The 22,478-nt window shown below is 42.1% G+C and overlaps 1 protein-coding gene across 2 annotated transcripts in view; it reads left to right on the top strand.

Annotated features, from left to right (window-relative positions):
• The window catches only part of LOC141165128 (17-beta-hydroxysteroid dehydrogenase type 3-like), a 145,749-nt gene that overhangs the window by 64,998 nt on the left and 58,273 nt on the right, over positions 1-22,478 (top strand). For both annotated transcript variants that reach the window (XM_073650768.1, XM_073650767.1), the window contains exons 2-6: positions 4,980-5,026; positions 6,603-6,678; positions 11,266-11,376; positions 19,978-20,045; positions 21,619-21,663. In XM_073650768.1, coding sequence (XP_073506869.1) covers positions 4,980-5,026; positions 6,603-6,678; positions 11,266-11,376; positions 19,978-20,045; positions 21,619-21,663 — 347 coding nt within the window. The remainder of the gene's footprint in view (positions 1-4,979; positions 5,027-6,602; positions 6,679-11,265; positions 11,377-19,977; positions 20,046-21,618; positions 21,664-22,478) is intronic.

Here is a 22,478-nt window from a genome sequence, read left to right as displayed (position 1 = left end):
GGACCTGGACCGCAGCAGTGAGGGGAACGGCGTCTCTGCCCAGCAGGAGGCAGAGACGCTGATGCTACACTGTGTCACGCAATGTGTGGGAAAGACTTAGTGCAACATAGAGGGAAGAAGGAAAGGGAGCCCAGACACTAGGGAAAGGGGGGAGGGGAGACTTCCTAGTCTAGTCTAGTGTCACCCTGTCTCAATTACCATCCCTAAATTTGCTCTTCACCAATCGCTGCTCTCATGCCTCGCCCTGACTTTCCCTGGCATATGGCAAAGGCTAGGGAAGGAAGGAGATGAGCACTAGTCGACCTCCACTAAACTCTGTAGACAACAACGGTAGACAAACGAGGGGGGGGATTGCTTAGCTTTAGACAACTCCAAACAAATGTGCACACGGCCTCAAGCTCCAGAGAGGACGAAGTACTGCTCTTGCTAAAGCCTCATAAGTAGTAATGAATATTGCCAGTACCTCCCTCTCAGACACACCAGGTATTTATACACCCAGGCCAGGGAGCTAATTAGCCAGAGGGAGGTAGCGCTGGGTCATAGAGACAGCCAGCCTATAAGAAGATGTCTGTAATGCCAAACGTAGAGATCTCCTGCAACCAACTGCAGGGCGACTGTCTGTCACCTTTGACACACCCGTGACAGTACCCCCCCTCTACGAGTGGCCTCCAGACACTCAGGACCGGGTTTCTCCGGAAAAGAGATGTGAAATGAGCGAACCAATCTGGGAGTGTTCACCTCTGATGCTGAAATCCACATCCTCTCCTCTGGAGTATTGTAGAGAACGACGTTGGAGATGAGAATCTACAATCCTCAAAATCTGGAACTCCAGATTACCATCAACCATTACTGGGGGCGGTGGTAGAGGCGAGGGCTCAAGAGGTTCCACGTATTTTTAAAGAAAGGACCTATGGAACATGTTGTGGACTTTAAGGACCTGAGGAAGTTCAAGACGAAACGCTGCTGGGTTAATGACGGAGGTTATTTTATAGGGACCAATAAACCTAGGTCCCAGCTTCCAACAAGGGACTTTCAATCTTATATTCCTGGTAGACAACTACACAAAGTCATTCACTTTCAGGTCCGGACCTGGCAAGCATTTTCTCTCAGCCATACATTTATACCTGTCTCCCATGATCTTTAAATTACTCAGCACACCCTGCCATACCGAGGAGAGCGACGAAGCAAACTGTTCCTCCTCAGGAACTCCTGAAGCTCCTCCCCCACTAAAGGTAAGAAACTGTGGGCGATAACCGTATGTACTGAAGAACGGTGACCTGCCAGTGGATTCTAGACGATGATTATTACTGGCAAATTCTGCCAGAAGTAGGTAGGATGCCCAATCCTCCTGATTTTCAGAAACGAAACACCTGAGGTAGGTCTCCAAATTCTGATTTAACATGCTTGCTCTGTCCATTCGACTGAGGTTGGAAGGCAGAGGAAAAGGACAGCTGTACCCCCAGTCGAGAACAGAATGCCTTCCAGAACTTGTAAACAAACTGGGTCCCCCGATCTGACACCACATCTGAGGGAACCCCGTGAAGCTTCACGACCTCATTTATGAACACCTAAGCAAGTGTCTTGGCATTTGGAAGCGCAGGCAATGCGACAAATTGAACCATTTTACTGAACCTATCTACTACCACCACCGTTTTGCCTGCAGAAACCAGTAGGTCAGTAATAAAATCCATGGACAAGTGTGTCCATGGCCTACTAGGAATAGGTAGCAGAAGAAGAGTACCCCAACCCCGACATCCGATGCATCAACCTCCACAATAAAGGGTTGAGAAACATCGGGTTGACTGAGTATAGGTGCAGTGGCAAAATGATTCTTTAAGGAAGAAAAAGCCTGGAGGGAAGCATCCGACCATTTGGAAAAATCAGACCCCTTCTTAGTCATGTCAGTAGGGGGTTTCACTATAACAGAGTAATTTTGGATGAATTTCCGGTAAAAATTAGTAAAGCCCAAAAAACGATGTAGAGCTTTCAGGTTCTCGGGACGTTCCCAGTCAAGGACTGCACGGATCTTCTCCGGATCCATCCGAAAACCCGAAGATGACAAGTACCCCAAAAACTGCACCTCCTGAACAGCGAAAACACATTTTTTTAGTTTGGCATAAAGTTTGTTATCCCTTAATATCTGAAGCACCTGCTTAACATGCCCCCGATGAGTCTCAAAATCAAGTGAGTAAACCAAAATATCGTCCAGATAGACCACCATAAACCTCCCCACCAAATGACGGAAAATGTCATTTATGAAATGCTGGAATACTGCAGGTGCATTGGTCAAACCAAAAGGCATAATCAGACTCTCGAAATGTCCTTTCTGGGTATTGAATGTTGTTTTCCATTCGTCCCCTTCTCTGATTCTAACCAGGTTGGAGGCTCCCCTTAAATCCAACTTGGAGAATACCTTAGCTCCCACCACCTGGCTGAACAAATCAGGAATCAGAGGGAGCAGGTATGGATCACGGATGGTAATTTGATTCAATTCCTGGAAATCTAAACAGAGACGTAGACCGCCATCTTTTTTCTTCACAAAGATGAACCCTGCTGCCACGGGCAAAGATGAGGGTCTGGTATGTCCCTTCTCCAGACTTTCCAAAATGAAATCCTTCATGGCTTGTCTCTCAGGGCCAGAAAGATTATACAGTCTGGACTTCGGTAGTTTAGCTCCGGGGGTCAGGTTAATAGGACAGTCATAAGCATGATGAGGAGGCAAGTCCTGACACCCCCTCATCAAAACGTCCTCAAAACCAGCCAGAAAAGCAGGTAATATTTCAGTAGAGACAGTAGCAAGGGAAATATCTAAACAGATCTCATGGCAGTAATCTCCCCATTCAATAATCTCCCCGGTTTGCCAATCCACCAACGGATTATGTTTAACAAACCAAGGGATACCCAAGACAATCGGTGTGGGAAGATTGTCCAGAACATAGCAAGGGATAATTTCTCAATGAACTGACCCCACCCTCAGTTTTACATAATGTAAATCTGAGTAAATGCTTTCTGTGCAAGTGGCGCCTAGTCGATGGCGAAAATGGAAATAGGTTTATCTAAAATACAGCAAGCAAGACCATGAATTTTCACATCCACCATGCTGACTCTGGCTCCACTGTCAACAAACACAGAAATTTTCTCAGTTTTGCTCTCTAGCACCACCTCTGCTGTCAGGACAAATCGGGAACTGCAGTTTGGCCACCATTGCACCACTTGTTTATCCAACTCCAGACTACCAAGAGTTAATCGAGTTTCCTTTTGTTTAGGAATTGAAAGACAGGTCCCAACAAAATGTCCCTTTTTCCCACAAAAAAAAATACGCCTTTTTTCTTGCGAATCTCCGGGGAGATGTATGATGCAGAGACACCCCTCAACGGCATGGGTTCTTCCACCTCCCCCAATACTGGTTTACCTCCAGACTGCTCCCCTGGCAGAGGTACCCAACCCTGACAAGAAGGCCCCGGAGAAGGTGGTCTCACCCGTCTATCCCGAAGGCGTCTATTAAGACGTATGGCCAAAGATATGGCAGCCTCCAAGGACTGAGGGGCTTCATATACTGCTAGGGCATCTTTTAACCTTTCAGTAAGCCCCTCACAAAATTGACTTCTAAGGGCTGAGTCATTCCATTTGGAATCCGCTGCCCATCTACGGAATTCCGAACTGTATGTCTCCACTGACCGTTTTCCCTGCTGAAGGCGACGTAGCCTAGACTCAGCCATGGCGACTCGGTCAGGGTCATACTAGATAAGGGTCAGAGCCCCGAAAAACCCCTCCACAGACTGGAAACAAACCGAGTCCTGCGGTAAAGAAAACGCCCAGGATTGAGGATCGCCCTGCAGTAGAGAGATCACAATTCCAACCCGTTGCTCCTCATTACCGGAGGAGTAGGGACGAAGCTTAACATACAAGGGCAACCTTGGGTTCAGGCTGGTCAGGCCTACCTGCAGAGATCCCCATATTGGCGACCTGTAGCCGGTGATGCTGCTGCTCAGCTGCCCAGTCAAGAGATAGTACCTGGCAGCTTTTCTTGTCTAATGAGATTCGCCATGAAAATACTCAGGGTGCCTAAAAGTCATTATGATTCTGTTTCTGATGTTTGAAGAAAGTCAATTAGACTCACACATCAAAATCAAACATCATTTGAATTTGGCTTGGGGGAGGTATTTCTGAAAGTCCCAATCAGTTTCAGACAGGTTTGCACTGAAAATCATATAACCAAATAGAACTTCTAGGTTTCATCAACTGAGTTTATTAGCTCAGTGGTTAGAGCACTGGCTTCTAGACACAGAATTTTGGGTTCAAGTCCCATCAGCGAACAGTGCCTTTATTATTATTATTATTATTATTATTATTATTATTATTACAGTTGTAAAAGTCACTTATCAAAATCACTTGTCAGAATCATTTATCAGGATCACTTGTTAAAATCACTTGTCAGAATCACTTGTCAGAATCACTTGTCAGGATCACTTGTCAGAATCACTTGTCAGAATCATTTATCAGGATCACTTGTTAAAATCACTTGTCAGAATCACTTGTCAGAATCACTTGTCAGGATCACTTGTCAGAATCTCTTGTTAGGATCACTTGTCAGAATCACTTGTCAGACAGGGTATTTAGCCTCAAACTGGCATCATTCTGATGTTTGATTTTGATATCTGATCATGTCCTAAAATGGACACTGTAGGTGTGAGTTGTCTCTGCATAAAGGTATGTATCTCCATCTGACTGTTGCAAGACATATTGACAGGAGTGGCATAGTCAAACTGCATATGAATATTTTATTACCTTTTAGTTATTTGACAATTATTTGAAAGAAAAGAAGAAGAAAAAAGAATTTTAATGAAAATAGAGAATAGCAGAAAATACCAGAATATAGAAAAAAATTAGCACTTTTATGTAAAGTCTTTAGGAAGCAGCTGTATACCAGACTTTATAAGGTTTTGTTCAGTGTTTAATTTTTGTCTTTGGTTTTGTAGTGGTCACTGGTGCTACTGATGGGATAGGAAAAGCCTATGCTCTCGAGGTAAGTGATTGCCTAAGGTGGCAGTATACTGCACGCTATTTGTCAGAAATATTGTTGATGGAGGTAAGGTAATGTCATGGAACAAATGGTTGCCAACCTGAACTCTTCTTTATTTATTGACGGCTTTAACCTCTTCCCAACAGGTCGACTTAGCTTTTGGTGAGTTTTTTAAGCTGTAGAATTTCTGCACTATTTCTGCACCCATTATGTAAATTAGGTTGCTTGCGTTTTTTTTCATTGCGTTTTTGCGTGCTTTTTTTTACCGTGTTTTTGACGCAGAGGTTTATGTCTCTTGGTGTGTCATGCTTTAAAGAAAGCTGTTTTGTGTTTGATACTTTCTGGAATTTGGCTTTGACAAAACTTTATTTATATACTTAGTTGCGGACTACATTCGTTTTTTTCTGCATTTCCACCGCTGGAACGCAGTAAAAATGCAAGTGCTTTTTTTACTGGCAGATTTTCCATATGTAATGCAAGTCTATGGGGAAAATCTGCATAGAAAACTCAGCATTAAAATGATAGCTACTGTAAATCAGCCACACTTTAGCCTACAAAATCCCCCTGTTTCAGTTTACAAAATAAAAAAAAAAGAAGGCGTCATTTTATTTTTTTCATCCAACACTAGAAGAGTCCCTTATTTTAGGACTGTCTAGGAATTTTTGTACGGTGGTCAACCCTGGTTACAAGAGACCGAAAAACAAGGATACATTTTTTTATTTTGAACATTTTTATTTGGGCAAAGAGACAATCAACAAACATCAATGATACAAAAATGAAGTTCACATACTCCGCTGTTTTCTAAAATTTTGTATGGTTAAAGAAGTTTTCCAAAAAAATATAAGCAACTCATCTTTAAATAGTTGATTGTGTATTCTTTAATTTGTTGCCTGGAAAACCCATTTAACAGCTGACAAGATATAATCCTACTTAGATACAAGGTTGGGCAAGCAAAAATGGTGCAACACATAGCTGTTCAGTTATCAATAACCTAATAGACTGTCGCAACACTGAGTTATTTCATTGGAGCAGATATCACTGTGGAGCAAAGTATAAAGGAACAGTTACTACTGAGAGGGAATCATACCTGTCTGACATTAAGTGAAAGAGAAGGAAAAAACCCTGAAAAACTGAAAGAAAAAAAAAAGAATGAATGAGATTCGTCGGTCATATAAAAAAGTAACAGATCAGTGTGGAATCAGTGTGTCAGATGCTTGCCATTGAAGATTGTTGCAAGTGCAAAAATAGACTTATAGCACACTTATAGTGGGTCCTTTTTCACTTTCTCTTAACACAGTCTTGGTGGGTCTGATTTTTACTGTTGTACAGTTTTATTGGATACATGCATCATTCAGCAATGGAGTCTATTTAGTTGGTAAGGTCCAGAGAAACAGGGCCCACGCCTGTTTGTTAGTATATTTGTAAATTACTTTCAGCTCCCACGCCAGTGGTATTCTATGGAATTATTTTAGATCAATTCAATAAGATTTTACCATGTGTATGATAAAAATGAATTATATTTATAGTATTGTCAAAAATATTTCTCTGCTTTATTACTAATGATTGACTTTATTCTCAGCTTGCAAAGCGAGGCCTGGATGTGGTCCTGATAAGTAGAACCCTGGAGAAGCTGAAGAGAGTGGCGGCTGAGATAGGTAAAATTGTGGAAATTACTGATAAGACTTAAAAGGATTTTAAATATGACATAGACATACACTACAAATATATTTAGCTATCCAAAGGCAAATTTTTATAAAACAAATGATGATCAAAGAAAGTTTTCAAGTTGATAGAATGGGAACAAAACAGAAGGTCCACTCCATCCATTAGAGTGGTCATAGATTTGTGCTACCTACTGAGCCTCAATAGGGGCCAGCTAAGAATGCTCTTCTATGAAGGTGTAATTTATTCACACAGGGCTTTCAGCCTTGGGAAGAGGGGTAGTCATCCTCTACGAAAGATAGGTATGAATTGGACTAATGTGTGACGTTTTATGGCGGAAGCAGTAGGCTTTTCACCCAAATAGGTGAACTTGTAACTAGGTAACGTGTTTAGTTAGTGACAAGACAGTCTGGGCAAGAAAAATGAAAAAAGCATATACAGAATGGGAGGAATAGGGCTAAGCAACATCACATGTAAAAAAGACTTGGGTATACTAATAGATCATAGATTGAACATGAGTAGTGATGAGCAAGCACTAAAATGCTCGGGTACTCGTTTGAGTCGAGCAAATTGGAATGCTCGAGTACTCGGTCCGAGTAATGAGCCCAATGTAAGTCTATGGGAAACTCGAGCATTTTTCAGGCGGCTCCCCCCGGCGCTCTGCAGAGGGCCTAAAAATTGCCCAAATCGATGGGAACAGTGCTCAAATGACGTGGGAACAGCATGGGGAAGACCCCTGGAAGCATTTCTGACTCCCAGGTCAATGCTGTCAACAATGTTGTTAGAGGTATAATGCCACTTTTACGGACTCACAATAAAACATACAAAAACTAAACCAAAATGGATAAGGAACATCCTTTCCAGGGTAATGACTTGTATATAAGGCAAAATAAATATACAAAAAAAATTTGGGAAAAACCCCACTAACAATTTAAAGACACATAGAGCTGGGCCAAAGTAACAACATGTTCCCATTAGAAAGGAGAGGGTCTGCTATTCAGTTATAGGGTATGCAGTGAGTCCAACGGCTGCCAAAATTTAGGAAAAACCCAAACTAACAATTTAAAGACACATAGAGCTGGGCCACAGGAACGACATGTTCCCATTAGAAAGGAGAGGGTCTGCTATTCAGTTATAGGGTATGCAGTGAGTGCAACGGCTGCCAAAATTTAGGAAAAACCCTACTAACAATTTAAAGACACATAGAGCTTGGCCACAGTAACGACATGTTCTCATTAGAAAGGAGAAAGTCTGCTATACCGTTATAGGGTGTGCAGTGAGTCTAACGGCTGCCAAAATTTAGGAAAAACCCCACTAACAATTTAAAGACACAAAGAGCTGGTCCACAGTAATGACCTATTCCCATTATAAAGGAGAGGGTCTCCCATACTGTTTGCCTATGCAGTGACTGCAATGGCTGTCAAAAATTTGGATACACTCCAATGCCCCTTGCAAGAGATGTAGAGGTCAGAGGGCCTCCTGTAAACAATGTTCCCATTATTAGGAAGTGAGACTCCCATACTGTTTGCCTATGCAGTGAAGGAACGGCTTCCAAAAATTTGGAGGAACTCCAATGCCCCTTGCAAGAGACGTAGAGGTCGGAGGTTCTCCTGAATACAATGTTCCCATTATTTTGAAGTGGGTCTTCCATACTGTTTGCCTATGCAGTGACGCAACGGCTGCCAAAAATGTCTGAGTGTGAAGACAGAGGTGCATGGAAATAGTTAGACCTCCCAAAAAAAAGACACTGTATTTGAGTTTGTTACGCTGCTATCATTCGGTGGTGTTGAGAAGTCTGGCCCAATCCAGCCCTTGTTCACTTTTATAAGAGTCAGCCTGTCAGCATTTTTAGTTGATAGGCGGATGCACCTATTGGTTAAAATTCCACCAGCGGCACTAAAAACCCGCTCTGACAAAATACTAGCGGCAGGGCAGGCCAGGACCTCCAAGGCTTAGAGAGCCAGTTCATTCCACGTATCCAGCTTGGATACCCAATAATTATAAGGCACAGAGGAATCACGGAGGAAGTTAGTACAGTCGGCAAGTACTCCCTCACCATATTCCAAAACTTTTACCTCCTTAGGAGAGTACCCTGCGCCTCAGGGCCTGTGCGATGGGAGGGTCTGAGAAAACTGTCCCAGAACTTTGACAGTGTTCCCCTGCCTCTGCTGGATTGCATTTGTGTCTCTCTCGCCTGTACTCTTTGGTTGTCCAACGAACTATGACCTCTGCCGCCAGTGTTTTCAGATGGAAATTTTTTTAATAGTTTCATAACAAGGACATTCTGATACAGCCCCATTTTATTAGGCTTGTCCAGCTTGGGAATAAGAGACAGAAAGTTTTCCTTGTAGCATGGGTCTAGAAGTGTCACCAATGAGTAATGACTGTCACCCAAAATTTGGACAACGCGAGGGTCACGGGAAAGGCAGCGTAACATAAACTCAGCCTTGTGTGCCAGACTGCAAAGAGGCAAGACTTCCGTGTCCTTACCAAGAGGAGGACTGACCATGCTCTCCTCCTCATCCTCCTCCTCTCTGTCCTCAGGCCATCGACGCTGAACAAACGGTATGAGAGTTGTGCAGGTAGTACCGTCTATAGCAAAGGAAAGTAGCTCCTGTTCTTCCTCCTCCTCTTCCTCATTGTCACCTAATCCATGTTGGGATAAGACGAGGCTGAGCTATGTGTAATCACCCTGTATGGTTACTTGCTCCATCTCATCGTGCTCTGCCTGCAATGCATCCTCCCTAATTGTGAGCAGAGAGTGTTTCAGAAGACAAAGAAGTGGGATGGTGACGCTAATTATGGCATCATCGCCGCTCACCATCTTGGTAGAGTCCTCAAAGTTTTGGAGGATGCTACATATGTCTGACATTAATGTCCAATCCTGAGGTCTTATGTATGGAGAATGAACTGAATACTGATGGCCTTGTTGATGCTGGTAGTCAACAACTGTCCTCTTCTGCTCACAAATCCTTCCCAACATCTGCAATGTAGAGTTCCAACGCGTGTGGGCATCGCAGATCAGTTGGTGAGCTGGAAGCTGCAAACGCTGCTGAAGCACGGCAAGGGTGGCGGAAGCTGTAGCTGACTTTCTAAAATGGGCAGACAGGCGGTGTACTTTGACAAGTAGATCTGGCAGATCCGGGTAGGTTTTGAGAAACCGCTGAATCACGAAGTTAAGCACATGGGCCAGGCATGGTACGCGTGTGAACTCGCCTCACCTCAGAGCCGCCACCAGGTTCCAGCCATTGTCACACACGACCATGCCTGGCTGTATGGTCAGCGGTGTCAGCCACAGAGCTCCCTGCTCTTTCAGAGCTGTCCACAACTCTTCAGCGTTGTGCGGTTTGTCACCTAAGCATATTAGCTTCAGCGCAGCCTGTTGCCGCTTGGCCGATTCAGTGCTGCAGTGCTTCCAGCTTGCGACTGATGTGATCATTTCGGAGAAAGAGGCTAAAGAGGAGGAGGAGATGCAGGAGCTGTAGAATGTGGGGGGCAACCCTGTTTGACCCAAGGCCCTCAATCTTCGGCGTTGGGAGGATGTGTTCCGTCCCAAGGTCTGACTGGCTCCTGGCCTCAGGGTAGCAGGCGCACCTCTGCTACCCTGCTACCCTGAGGCTCCCCCCTTCCCTGCGTTCCCATCCTCTTTGCGGTAAGTATATACTGTTTCCTACCTGGCAAGTGGGGTTTTCCCACATCCGTTTGGGCCACTACTGCAGTGGTGAGTGTGGCTTGAAAATTTGATGGCCGCAACTTCCTCAGCATTTGGGATGGGATGCAGTGAACTTTTGGGGACCTTGGTTTAGGCACTTTGCACTTTTTTTCCCCTTCTCCTACATTTATGTTATTTAAAATGTATGTTTGTACTGTATATTTACAGTATCTATTAATAAACAATCTTCTTTTGTAAGCCATTTATACTCCTAGTTTCTGTTTGGTTTTATATATGCTGAGAGTAGGCTGTCTGGGTAAGGCCCGGTTATCCGGGATTCTAACTCGGTTTTTTGGGTTATTTGACATGTTGGCTGCTGTTTATAAATTGTACATATAATTGTCTGCAGTAAAATAATTTCACATGCAAATTCTGAACACGCGTGCATACTTTTTTTAGTTCATTCAATAAGCATTGAAGTTTATACTGCTTGGAGTTGGAAAATATGCATATACATGAAGATATGGTCAAAATACTCTAAGCTAATAATTCTGCATACAGCATATCAGTCTAAATGTAAATCATTTACAACATAATGGCTTACAAATGGAGCGAGATAATTCATCAGTAATTTATTATCAAGTCCAAAGGGTTCACACTTGTGACAAGGTATATTGGAGTTTATCAGTAATGTTTTATTCATGAGTTTGCTTAGTATTTTGAAATGCTATGTACCTTACACTAAAGTCAATAGCTAGGCTGCTGGAAAAGCTATTTTCTTCTTGAAATTGCAGATATGTTCTTCATGCCTCTAATGACTTGCTTTGTATGTAGTTGGAAGATTTTCCACCTTTTCCACTACAGGATGTATAAGTGCCAATATCTGTATATACAATGTTACAATATGTAATACAATATATATTTGCAGAGAAAGAGTCTGGACGCAAAATTAAATATATACAAGCAGACTTTACAAATGGATCAAATATCTACCATATGATTCAAGAGGAACTGAAAAGCTTGGAAATTGGCGTTCTGGGTAATTAACATCTTTCCAATTTTTATCCTGTGAATTCTGGAAGATGGCATACTCAGTGACTGAAGATTCCAAGATATTAATCTCTGGAATGTTAAAGGGTGATAAAATAGTCAATGTCATGTGGCTGTATAAAGGTAAATTCTTGATCTGATAGTACTTTATGAGTGGTGCACGGAAGGGTTGTAGTACTAGAAGTGGATAGAGAAAAATAAAATCTTTAAACTCTGTATCAGTGAAAACTAACTTCATGAAAAGCCTCTTTCACCACAGCTGTAGAAAAAAAGACCTACTTTCACATATTATACATTGATTTGTTGCGGCTAAGAAAAATTTTTATGATTGAAAATGTAGTTCTTCTTTAAGCTGAATTTTTTACCTCCTAAAAGTATTTACCTGCAGATGTTGTAATCTGCTGGTAAATAGCATTTAAATCATGTCTGGAAAGTTTACTGAAAAGCAGGTACAGGGAGAAAATAAAGTTTTATTTTCCCTCCAGCTGCTCGCTTCCAGTCATCAGATGGGAAGGGTTACAGTCACCATGCTCACACTATAGGGATAAAGGGTACTCACAAACATAACCTCATAATATACAACAAGGAAATATGTATATATAAAGCGGGTGAAATAAGTTTTGAACATGTCACCAATCTTTTAGTTCCATATATTGTTCAGGTGTGATTTTGGCCAATTCTTTCACACAAACACTCTTCAAATCCTGAAGGTTCCGTGGACTCCTTGTATGAACACCGAGCTTTAGTTCCTTCCATAAATTTTCTCTTGGATTCAGGTCAGGTGATTGGCTGGGCCATTCTAAGCAGCTTTATTTTCTTTCTCTGAAACCAGTTTAGAATTTCCTTGGCTGTGTGTTTGGGATCATTGTCTTGCTAAAATGTCCATGCTTGTTTCATCTTCATCATACTGCTAGATGGCAGCAGATTTTTATCAACAATGTCTCAGTTTTCCATCCATTTCTACTTCAATTACATGACGTTTGCCAGTGCCTTATGCTTAACCACAGGCCAACGCTATGATGTTCCCACCTCCAAACTTCACTTTTGGTATGGCATTTTTGGGGTGATATGCAGTGCCTTTTGGCCTGCAAACATGGTGTGTATTTTGGCGGCATCCAAAGAGTTAAGTTTGGGTCTCATATGACTAGACTATATTCTACCAATATTTCACAGGCTTGTCTAAATGTTGTCGAGCAAACTTTAAATGCACTTGAACATGCTTTTTGTTCAGCAATGGCGTCTTGCGTGGTGAGCGTGCCTGCAGGCTGTGGAGGTTGAGTGCATTACTTTGAAACAATTGTACCTGCTGATTCCAGGTCTTTCTGTAGCTCTCCACAGGTGGTCTTTGGCTCTTGGGCAACTCTTCTTATAACTCTTTTCTCTCCACTGTTTGAACTCTTGCTGAGAACACCTGGTCGTGACCTATTTATGGTGAAATAATGTTCTTTTCACTTCCGGATTATGGTCCCAACAGTGCTCACTGGAACCTTCAATATTTTAGAAATTCTTCGGTAACCAACACCATCAGGATGTTTCAATAAGGTTGCAGAGGTCTTGAGACAGCTCACTGGTTTTTACCCATCATGAGATGTTTCTTGTGTGGCACCTTGGTAACGAGATACCTTTTTATAGGCCATCAGTTAAACCTGCTGATATTATTTTTCACCGAGGGGCAGGATTGCTTTCTAATTACTATTTGGCTTTTTGCACCTCTCTTTCTTCATGTGTTCAATACTTTTTATCTGTGTCATTTCTCATTAGTACAAATAACTTAATTTATGGACATCTATGGTTTAATTTTTTTGCCTGTGAGGATTGGATGGGTTGTTACTAACATCTGGTGAGAATTTCATGGCAATAGCACCTTTAGAAATATATTTACTTAGAAAATTGGTGACTTGTTCAATATTTATTTCACCCACTGTATATAGAACAAAACGTTAGGCCAAATTACCAAAAATGTATATAGGGGTCCAAGTAGAGGGAATTGAATATGGGGCAAAACCAAATGTCAAAAATAGGGAGGAAGAATAATGGTCATAAGTAGTGTCAGGAAATATCGTATCGGATTGGATCGGACCGATACCCAAAAAGTATCAGATATCGCCGATTCCGATACCGGAAACCAATGCAAGTCAATGGGACACAAATATCGGAATGAAAATAAACCCTTTCTTTCTTTGTAGGTTAATTCTACATGAAGGAAAACAACTAAGAATAATGTAGAATATATTACGCGAAAAGCCTGCAATTCATCAGCGGCATACACCGGTACCCAACAATTTACAACAGAAAGAATAGAGCTTTACACATAGATTAGATAGATAGAAAAATGTCAGTCACATATATATATGAAGTACAGTGACAGTGTTGCTTACTGTACTTGTCATTTAGTGTAAAGGATTTATTTAAAAAAATAATAGTGTTTTCATGCACCGTCTCTTTAAAAAAGCCGGCCGGCAATTCAGCAGCGGTACCCGACAATTTACAAAAGAAAGAATAGAGCATCACACATAGATTAGAAAGATAGAAACATGTCAGTCACATATATATGAAGTACAGTGACAGTGTTGATTATTGTACTTGTCATTTAGTGTAAAGGATTTATATAAAAAAATAATAGTGTTTTCATGCACCGTCTCTTTAAAAAAGCTGGCCGGCAATTCAGCAGCGGTACCCGACAATCTAGAATAGAAGGAATAGAGAATCACACAAAGATTAGATAGATAGAAACATGTCAGTCACATATATATGAAGTACAGTGACAGTGTTGATTACTGTACTTGTCATTTAGTGTTAAAATAAAGGATTTATTAAAAATAAAATTGGCGTGGGATCCCCCATAATTTTAGTCTCTAGCGGAGGTTAAGCAGATGGCTGGGCAGATGTTTGAAGCCTGGGAAGGGGGTAATATCCACAGAGCTTCCCAGGCTACTAATATCAGCCCCCAGCTGAATACCTACCCTTTACTAGCTATTAAAATGGGAGACCCCCCCAAAAAATGATGTGGGGTCCCCCCTATTTTAATAGCTAGCAAAGGCTAGGCAGACAGCTGGGGGCTGATATTAATAGCCCAGGAAGGGTGCCATGAATATTGGCCCCCTCCCAGGCTAGAAACACCAGCCGTCAACCGCCCCAGAAATGGCGCATCCATAGGATGCGGCAATTCTGGCACTTAGCCTCGCTCTTCCACGCTGCCCTGGTGCGGTGGCAGGGGGTAATAGTGGTGGGGTTCATGTCAGCGCCAGCTGCCATGAAGCCCAGGTTAGTAATGATGGGCGTCTATAAGACACCCCCGTTACTAACCTACAAAGTGTTAAAAAGAAAAAACACACACTGCACCCAGAAAAAAATAATTTATTTGAAATAAAACACACCATTTTATTTAATTCTTAGTTTACTAAAAAAAAATAGTTACCTGTCCACGTTCCTGCGCTGATCTCCCATGCACAGCTGTCACATCTGGAGATGGTGACAGCTGTGCATGGCTGCTGTAAGCTCACACTGCCGGGAACACGTCCGCTCCCGGCAGCGGGAGCCACTGACTGAGGTCACCGGAGTGCATTCAGTCAGTGAAGCTCCGGAGACCTCCTTTACGGCACTGCTGTACCGTGGGAATTTCTCACGGTACAGCGGGGCCGTAAAGCAGCTAACCGGAGCAGCGCTGCCTGAACTCCGGCGAACCCGCTTATGCAATGACGGGGCTGCTTTACGGCCCCATCATTCTAGCGGCGGCAGCGGTTCAGAGCGGTCACATTCTATGTGGCTGCTCTAAACTGGAGATCATCGTGAGACACTCGTGGACTACTACGGAGGGGTAAGGATAAGGTTGTGGTTTATTATTTTATATTTTATTACAGGAGATCGATGGCTTCGGGGAATTAGGTGTCTAGGTGAGTATAGGTGTAGTTTTTTATTTTTTACTTTATTTTAGGTGGCGATCGGCGGGGACAGGTAATGTATAAACTAATTTATTGTAGGTAACCACTGGCCACCAATGACATGTATTTAAAATTTATTGGGGACCATGGGGCAGTTTAAATAGCAGGATCAGGCTGATGGGAACTACTGCTCCCATCGAGCTGATCCTGCTGGCACGAGTGGACGGGGGACAGAAATAGGCCGATGGGAGTAGTAGTGTCACATCGGCCTATGTTTGCCTGCATGCAGACACCGGCAGACATCGCACAGACACCGCACACACCCGCACACACCCGCAGACATCGCACAGACACCCACACACACTAATCATGACGGGTCTGGGAGGTGAGGCTGACCTGTGCGACCGTGGGAAACTTCATGTGAGTTCATGCAATGCAGTCAAGCATGAACTCACATGAACCCTCCGAGGGCACCGCGGCTACTTCAAATAAACAGCTGATCAGCATCACCTGATACCTCAGCTGTTCATTTGAAATAACCGGCGGGAAAGCGCAGCACAGAACGGGAAAGACGGCGGTGAAGTCTTTTCACTGCCGGCTTCCCCGCCCGGGTCCTTCGCTCCCCGCTTCTTGGTGCTGCGCTCCCCGCCCTGTCCTAACTTACGATCGGGATGGGAGGTGGCGAGGGGAGCGGAGGATCGGGGTGGGAGGCTGCGGGGAAGCAGTATGGGGCTGTGTGATTGTTTAAAAGCCGGCGGCTTTTTACCGCCCGCCGGCTTTTAAACAATCAGGAGAATTCTCTCACGCTGGGATGGCATTCTGATGACTGGCTGGATTGCAGCTGAGCGCTGCCATCCAGCTTGTCATCCTTCACAGACACTGCAGAGCGCAGTCATTATGGGAACTTCCGATTCCGGTATTCGATATTGTAAAAGTATCGGAATTAAGTATCGGAATTCCGATACCGCGAATATCGGCCGATACCCGATATTTCAGTATCGGAATGCTCAACACTAGTCATAAGCCAATAAGTATGAGATGTATATCAAAACTTTATTAGTTAAAAAGACTGCAGATTATCACTATATCTGCAAGTAAATAGCAACTTGGGAGGTGACAGTTTACCTTTACTATTTTTCTCAGAATAACATTATTTTATAAAAAATCATTGACCGCACATCCAGAAATGTATATTCCCATGCTGCAATGTAAAGCCCCCAAAGCTCAATGTCACACCACTCCATAGCCATAGCAGCACAGCAATAACAGCAGCCATCAACACCAAGGGAAAGTAGCTAAAAAGCTTACCATCCACACAGTGCTAGTGAAAAAAATGAGGAAAAAATAGCCGGCACCCCTCTTGCAGTCTCCTGCTAATGTGAAAACACTTATACCAAATGAGAGGAGTGCTGGTTCCAAGTAAAAAAAAGTGCTGACAGATTATAACATATCTGTAGAAAAAGATATGGAGCTCACATTCAAAACTTATACATTGTGTCACGATTCCTCACCTCAGTGTGTCTGGGATGCAGTTACTGACAGTTTAGCCATCCAATCTGGTGCAGGGACGTGCTGAAGCTGTCAGTACTTTGATTGACAGCTCAGTTGTCCAGTCTGGTGTAGGGGCTTGCTGAGCTGTCAGTGTTTTGATTGACAGTCCAGCCATTCAATCTGAGACTGGGAGGTGCTGGGCTGCCTTCAGGTGTTCCCTGTTCCAGGTGATTGCCCAGCTACTATTCTGCAAGACATAGATTCAGCTCTGTGGGGTTTGGTTCTCTGTGCCTTGTGCATTGCTTGTGGACCTTTTTACTGCCTGACATTGGACCTCGTTCTGACCATCCGTTTTGCCTAACCCCTTTGCTCTAATCCGTTATCCTCCTGTATTCTGACCTCGGACCGTTACCTGACTACACCTTTGTCTCTTCCCTCTGTCTACGACACTCCCTCCTAGCTCTTGACCTTGGACTCCTTGACTACCCTGACTCACAGCTTGTCTATTGAAGTGACTCAGCACCACACACTGATTGATCTATTGTCATTAAGCAAACATTTACAAAACTTAACAGGAGCAGTTAACATTCTAATCAGACTGTTAAGGCCCCGTCACACTTAGCGACGCTGCAACGATCCCGACAACGATACGACCTGTCAGGGATCGTTGCTGCGTCGTTATGTGGTCGCTGGTGAGCTGTCAAACAGGTAGGCTCACCAACGATCAGGGGAGCAGCGACATCGTGGAAAGAATCTTTCCACGATGTCCTGCTCCTGGTTACGAGCCTGCTGAAGCAGGAGCAGGCTGGTAACCATGATAAACATCGGGTTACTAGGGGCACACGCGCACCTAGTAACCCGTTGTTTATCATGGTTACCACTCTGCTACAGTGAGCGGGAGGTTACCGCTCACTTTAGCAGGCTCGTAACCATGATAAACAACGGGTTACTAGGTGTGCGTGTGCCCCTAGTAACCCGATGTTTATCATGGTTACCAGCCTGATCGCTGCTCCCGGTGGTCACACACAGCGATGTGTGCTGACCAGCGGGAGGGCAACGACCAAAAAATGGTCCAGGACACTTTGCAGCGATCAGCGACCTCACAGCAGGGGCCTGATCGTTGCAAAGTGTCACACATAGCGACATCGCTGGTGAGGTCGCTGTTGCGTCACCAAAACCGTGACACAGCAGCGATCTCGCTAGCCATCTCGCTATGTGAGACGGGGGCTTAAAAAGCCCACTGCCACATCACAGCAAACCACTTAGTGGGATCGTGACCTTAATGATGTTTTTAAATTAGCAGGAGACTGCAAGAAGGATATCTCATATTTGGTTCTCAGCTTTTTGTCTGATACCATGTAGATTCTGAGGTTTTTTTTTATCCTTTCAGTTGGTGTTTGTGCTGTGTAGCATCTATTGTTGCTGTGCTTGTGAGGTGGTGTTGTCTGGAACCATGGGGGCTTTGCCTTGCAGCATTGGTTTTGTAGGGCATCTAGGTCGCTCCACCTACTAGTGCAGTATCTCTCCGTTGCTGACAATGGGCTTCATACATTGTGATCATAGTGTAAACATATAAATCCTCTAAAAATTATGCACATCACACAGACACAGGAAGATGCGGTGCATTTGATCATGGCTTGCGTTCCACAGTGGAACGCACACATCGAACTTCGGGGGTGACGCGTCTGCGCATGCACACTATTTCACTGCGTCGTGCGCTTCAACATGGAACGCAGACATCTCTTCCGATTCCGGTAGTGACGTTAACAGTATAGATGCAGCCTCTAGTGCCTATGAATTATGTCATGTGCAAAAAGGGATCAGGGACAGGAAATTACAGACATAGAAATTGGTTACATACAGAGTGAGCATACGATATCTATCATAAGTTAACCTGGGGGCATATTTAAACCCGGGGATTCTGACAGACTACCATAGCCTGTTATCTTCCATCATGCATCCGTATCAATTTTTCTCTTAATCCTTACATTGGGCCTCCTGATGAACCAACTGGACAGGAAAACGCATTGAGGCAGTCTTAGAACTAAGAGAGAAGTTTATTCATCATGTTGTGTTTATGTAACTTATTTATCATGTAGTTTAGAGACATCTCTTTATTAGAGTAGGCAATCACTCATTTCATGTTTTTAGTTCACTTCATTAAGACTGAACAGGGATAGTGAGGGACAGCCACCGCTGAGCGGGGGCGCCAGATTCGCTATCTAGGGTGCCAACCTCCGCGACAGGTAGTATCATTTCAGGTTATGAATAGGGCGATATAAGCTCACTACTTGGTAACAGTGTGCTACTACTATCTATTCAATTAGGCCCTTAGGGACATATTCTATATACGGTGATCACATACCTGTGAATCATTGTTAATTCTCTTATCACATGGGTATTGGTGCTTTTAATGAATTCTAATAAAGGTTATAATTTTTAGAGGATTTATATGTTTACAAAATACTTTGGTCTCCTCTACTTGGGCAGTTTCTTTAGTACATTGTGAACATAATGTTTACTAAGAACTTTGTCTTCAGTTTTGTTAATTTTTGCTTAGCTGCAATAGATCCATGCATTAGATTTGGATGTGTGGTCTATATCTTTTTTTCGACAGCATTTTTTTCTAGTATTTTTATTAGAATTTATAAGCCTATTGCCAGTTTACGATGAACCTCTTTGTGGAGTCTAAATCTATTAAGCATAGTCCTGAGTGGCGACCACTGCAACAACACACCAGCAGGAGAAGCGACCCAGGTGCCCTACAGCACCCATGCTGCCAGGGTCCCACCACCCCACAGACACAGCACTGTAAGAGCAATAGCCACCACACAGCATCAAGACCAAGTGAACTAATCTAAAAATCTCACCTGCCTTGTCCTCTCCTGCAAAAATCTGAGAACAGGCTAGGTGGCACTGGCAGGCTTGCATAGTTTGGTCAGAATTTTGCATCCGTTTTTGTAAGTGAAACATGTTGAAGAAGTAAATTTTTCTATCATAGATTTTCTCATATATGTTCCATTCCAATTTCTGATGCCAAATACTGATACCTGTTAGCTGTGTGAGGATGGCCTCGTTCCACATCCTATGTAAATTTTAACCGTAAATTGTTGCAACTTGTTAGCCACGATGGCGGGTCTGAGTTTTAGTGTTTGTGATTATTATGTTACTTTTCAGTTATAATTATTTTTTTTAAATAATTTTTCTATTCTTTCCAGTAAATAATGTTGGTATGAAAATATCTGAATCAGCTACTAAATTTCTGGATGCACCTAACCTTGAAAAGGTATGGGTTTTTTTTGTCATTTTTTTTGCTAATTCTGAAATTAAAGACTTCTATTTGCCTGCTACAGTAGTAGTTGAAAAAAATATTAGTCACTTTACCATCCAAAAAAGGTGTATACTCTCTCTAGACAAGCTTCTCTGCTCCTCGCCCTCATGATCAGACAGTAAGAGTGTTTGCAAATAGTGTGTTTGGATTTTCGCTAGAACAGCAGTTAAAAGCAGCTTCTAAAAGAGCATGAACTAGGCAGTCAAAACAATACTTTCAGCATGATGTTTGAGAAAGAAGAAAGCAAAACAAGGTATTTGGGTTTCTTACAAAGACTTATAGCTTTGCAAATGCGTATTAATAATTAAGTTTTAAAATGTTTACTTATGTTTTAAATGAAACAATCAGGCATACAGTATATTAACCGCTTCACGACATGCGCCGTGATTTTTGCTATATACAGCAATGCCGTGGTATCGCTGTATATAGCACAAGCGATACGACTATCGCAGTTTCAAGTTCCCTAAGGGGACTATTAATACCAATAAAAAGCGAAAAATGTGTTAAAAAATATGAAAAAAACAAACAAAAAAACATAAAAGTTCAAATCACTCCACCTTCCCCCTCATTAAAAATAGATATTAAAACAAATACACATATATGGCACGTTCAGAAAAGTCCTATCTATCAAAATATAACAAGAATTAACCCGTTTGGTAAACACCGTATACGCAAAAAAATCAAGAATGCCAAAATTATTGGTCACTGTAATTCCACAAAAAATGCTGTGACAAGCAATAAAAATGTCACATGTACCCTAAATAGTATCAATAAAAACGTAGTCTCTCCTCGCAAAAAATAAGCCATCGTACAGCTCCATCAACTGAAAAATGAAAACGTTATGGGTCTCGGAAAATGGCGACACAGCCCAAAAAAGGTTTTTTTGCAAACTTCTGATTTATTTTTCACCACTAAAGTAATAAAAAATCTGGACATATTTGGTATCGCCATAATCGTACTGATGAGCAGAACCACATTGTGATGTAATTTTTACCACAAAATGTACAGTGTAAAAGCAATTCCTAAAAACAATGTCAGAATTGCATTTTATTTACAATTTCTCCCCACTTGCAATTTTCTTCCCATTTTCCAGTACACTATGTGGTAAAATGAATGCTGTCATTCAAAAGTACAACTCGTCCCACAAAAAACAAGCCCTCATATGTCTATGTGGGAAAAAAATAAAAAAGTTATGGCTATGGGAAGAATGGGAGAAAAAAAACGAAGATGCAAAAACGGAAATTGGGCACGTCGTGAAGGAGTTAACTGAACTAAAGAAACATTTTGGAACTATTTTTCTCAAAGTTGTAGTGACTATGAAATCAAAAGCCTGAAATTAAATACTAGGAAATGAGGCCATAATATTACTTGGAACTTTGTGCATCTCAATATGCATTTCACTAGCACGAGTACTTTCTTTATATTTAAAATAGGGCTGTTCATTATACATATTTTTTTAAATAGTTTTTTTGCTCAAAAAATATCTTGCAATTTTTGGATTTTTAACATTTAATTCTGTCTTTGTCAGATGCTAGAAAATACTATAAACTGCAACATACTGTCAGCCGTACAGGTAAATATTAGTTTTGCATTAATAATGACACAATTGTAAGTGTACATTTTTACAGATAATGATCATATATTGGGGAACATTTATCATATTTTGACATTTTTTTCTATGGGTGAAAAGGGCACATAAAGCATAACCGATGCCGTTCTTAAATGTTAAGACAACGATTCATCAAAAGTTCAAAACTATTGTAAAAAAACACCCTGAAAAATCACAAAATTTTTGTGCAACACAAAGTTAAGCAAAAAAATTGGGCTTTTATATTTTTCAGTTTGAAGCAACTCTGCCTAAATAAGCAGAATTGGAGAGAAACTGGGGCAGAATGGGGGAGAGGGGTTGGCTACTCCTGTCTGCTAAATTAAACAATAGTGCCAGAAATGTTACTCCAGTTCCTGAGAAGATGCGTAGAACTCATTAAGTGGTATGCGCCTTTTAATTAATTTAACGGATTGTATTCCAGCGAGCCCCTTCATTAAGACTGGCGTGAGCTTCTTAATGAATCGGCCCCTAAGTGTAAAATTTCTTAGATTAAGGTTTTCAAATATGATCGACATTGTGTACCAAAAAAATATAATGATGCCTTTGTAATCAAATGAATATCCAGTCTCTATCTTGATGTCTTATAAAATCTAACCATCAAAATGATAGCTAAAACTTACATCAAGATTTAGCCAAGGTTCAATATATTAAGAAAATATACCATGCAATATTGCAAAATATATTAAAGGATGAATTGTTCACAAAATAAACAACAGATAATAATTTGTGTCAAACTACCCAGATTGATATTAACACATAGAAGCAACCAGATTGTGACA

The sequence above is a fragment of the Phyllobates terribilis genome, unplaced genomic scaffold (genome assembly GCF_046119375.1).
Source record: "Phyllobates terribilis strain yellow unplaced genomic scaffold, ASM4611937v1 Scaffold_11__3_contigs__length_659146591, whole genome shotgun sequence".
Lineage (NCBI taxonomy): Eukaryota > Metazoa > Chordata > Amphibia > Anura > Dendrobatidae > Phyllobates > Phyllobates terribilis.
This window is presented reverse-complemented; position numbering and strand designations above follow the sequence as displayed.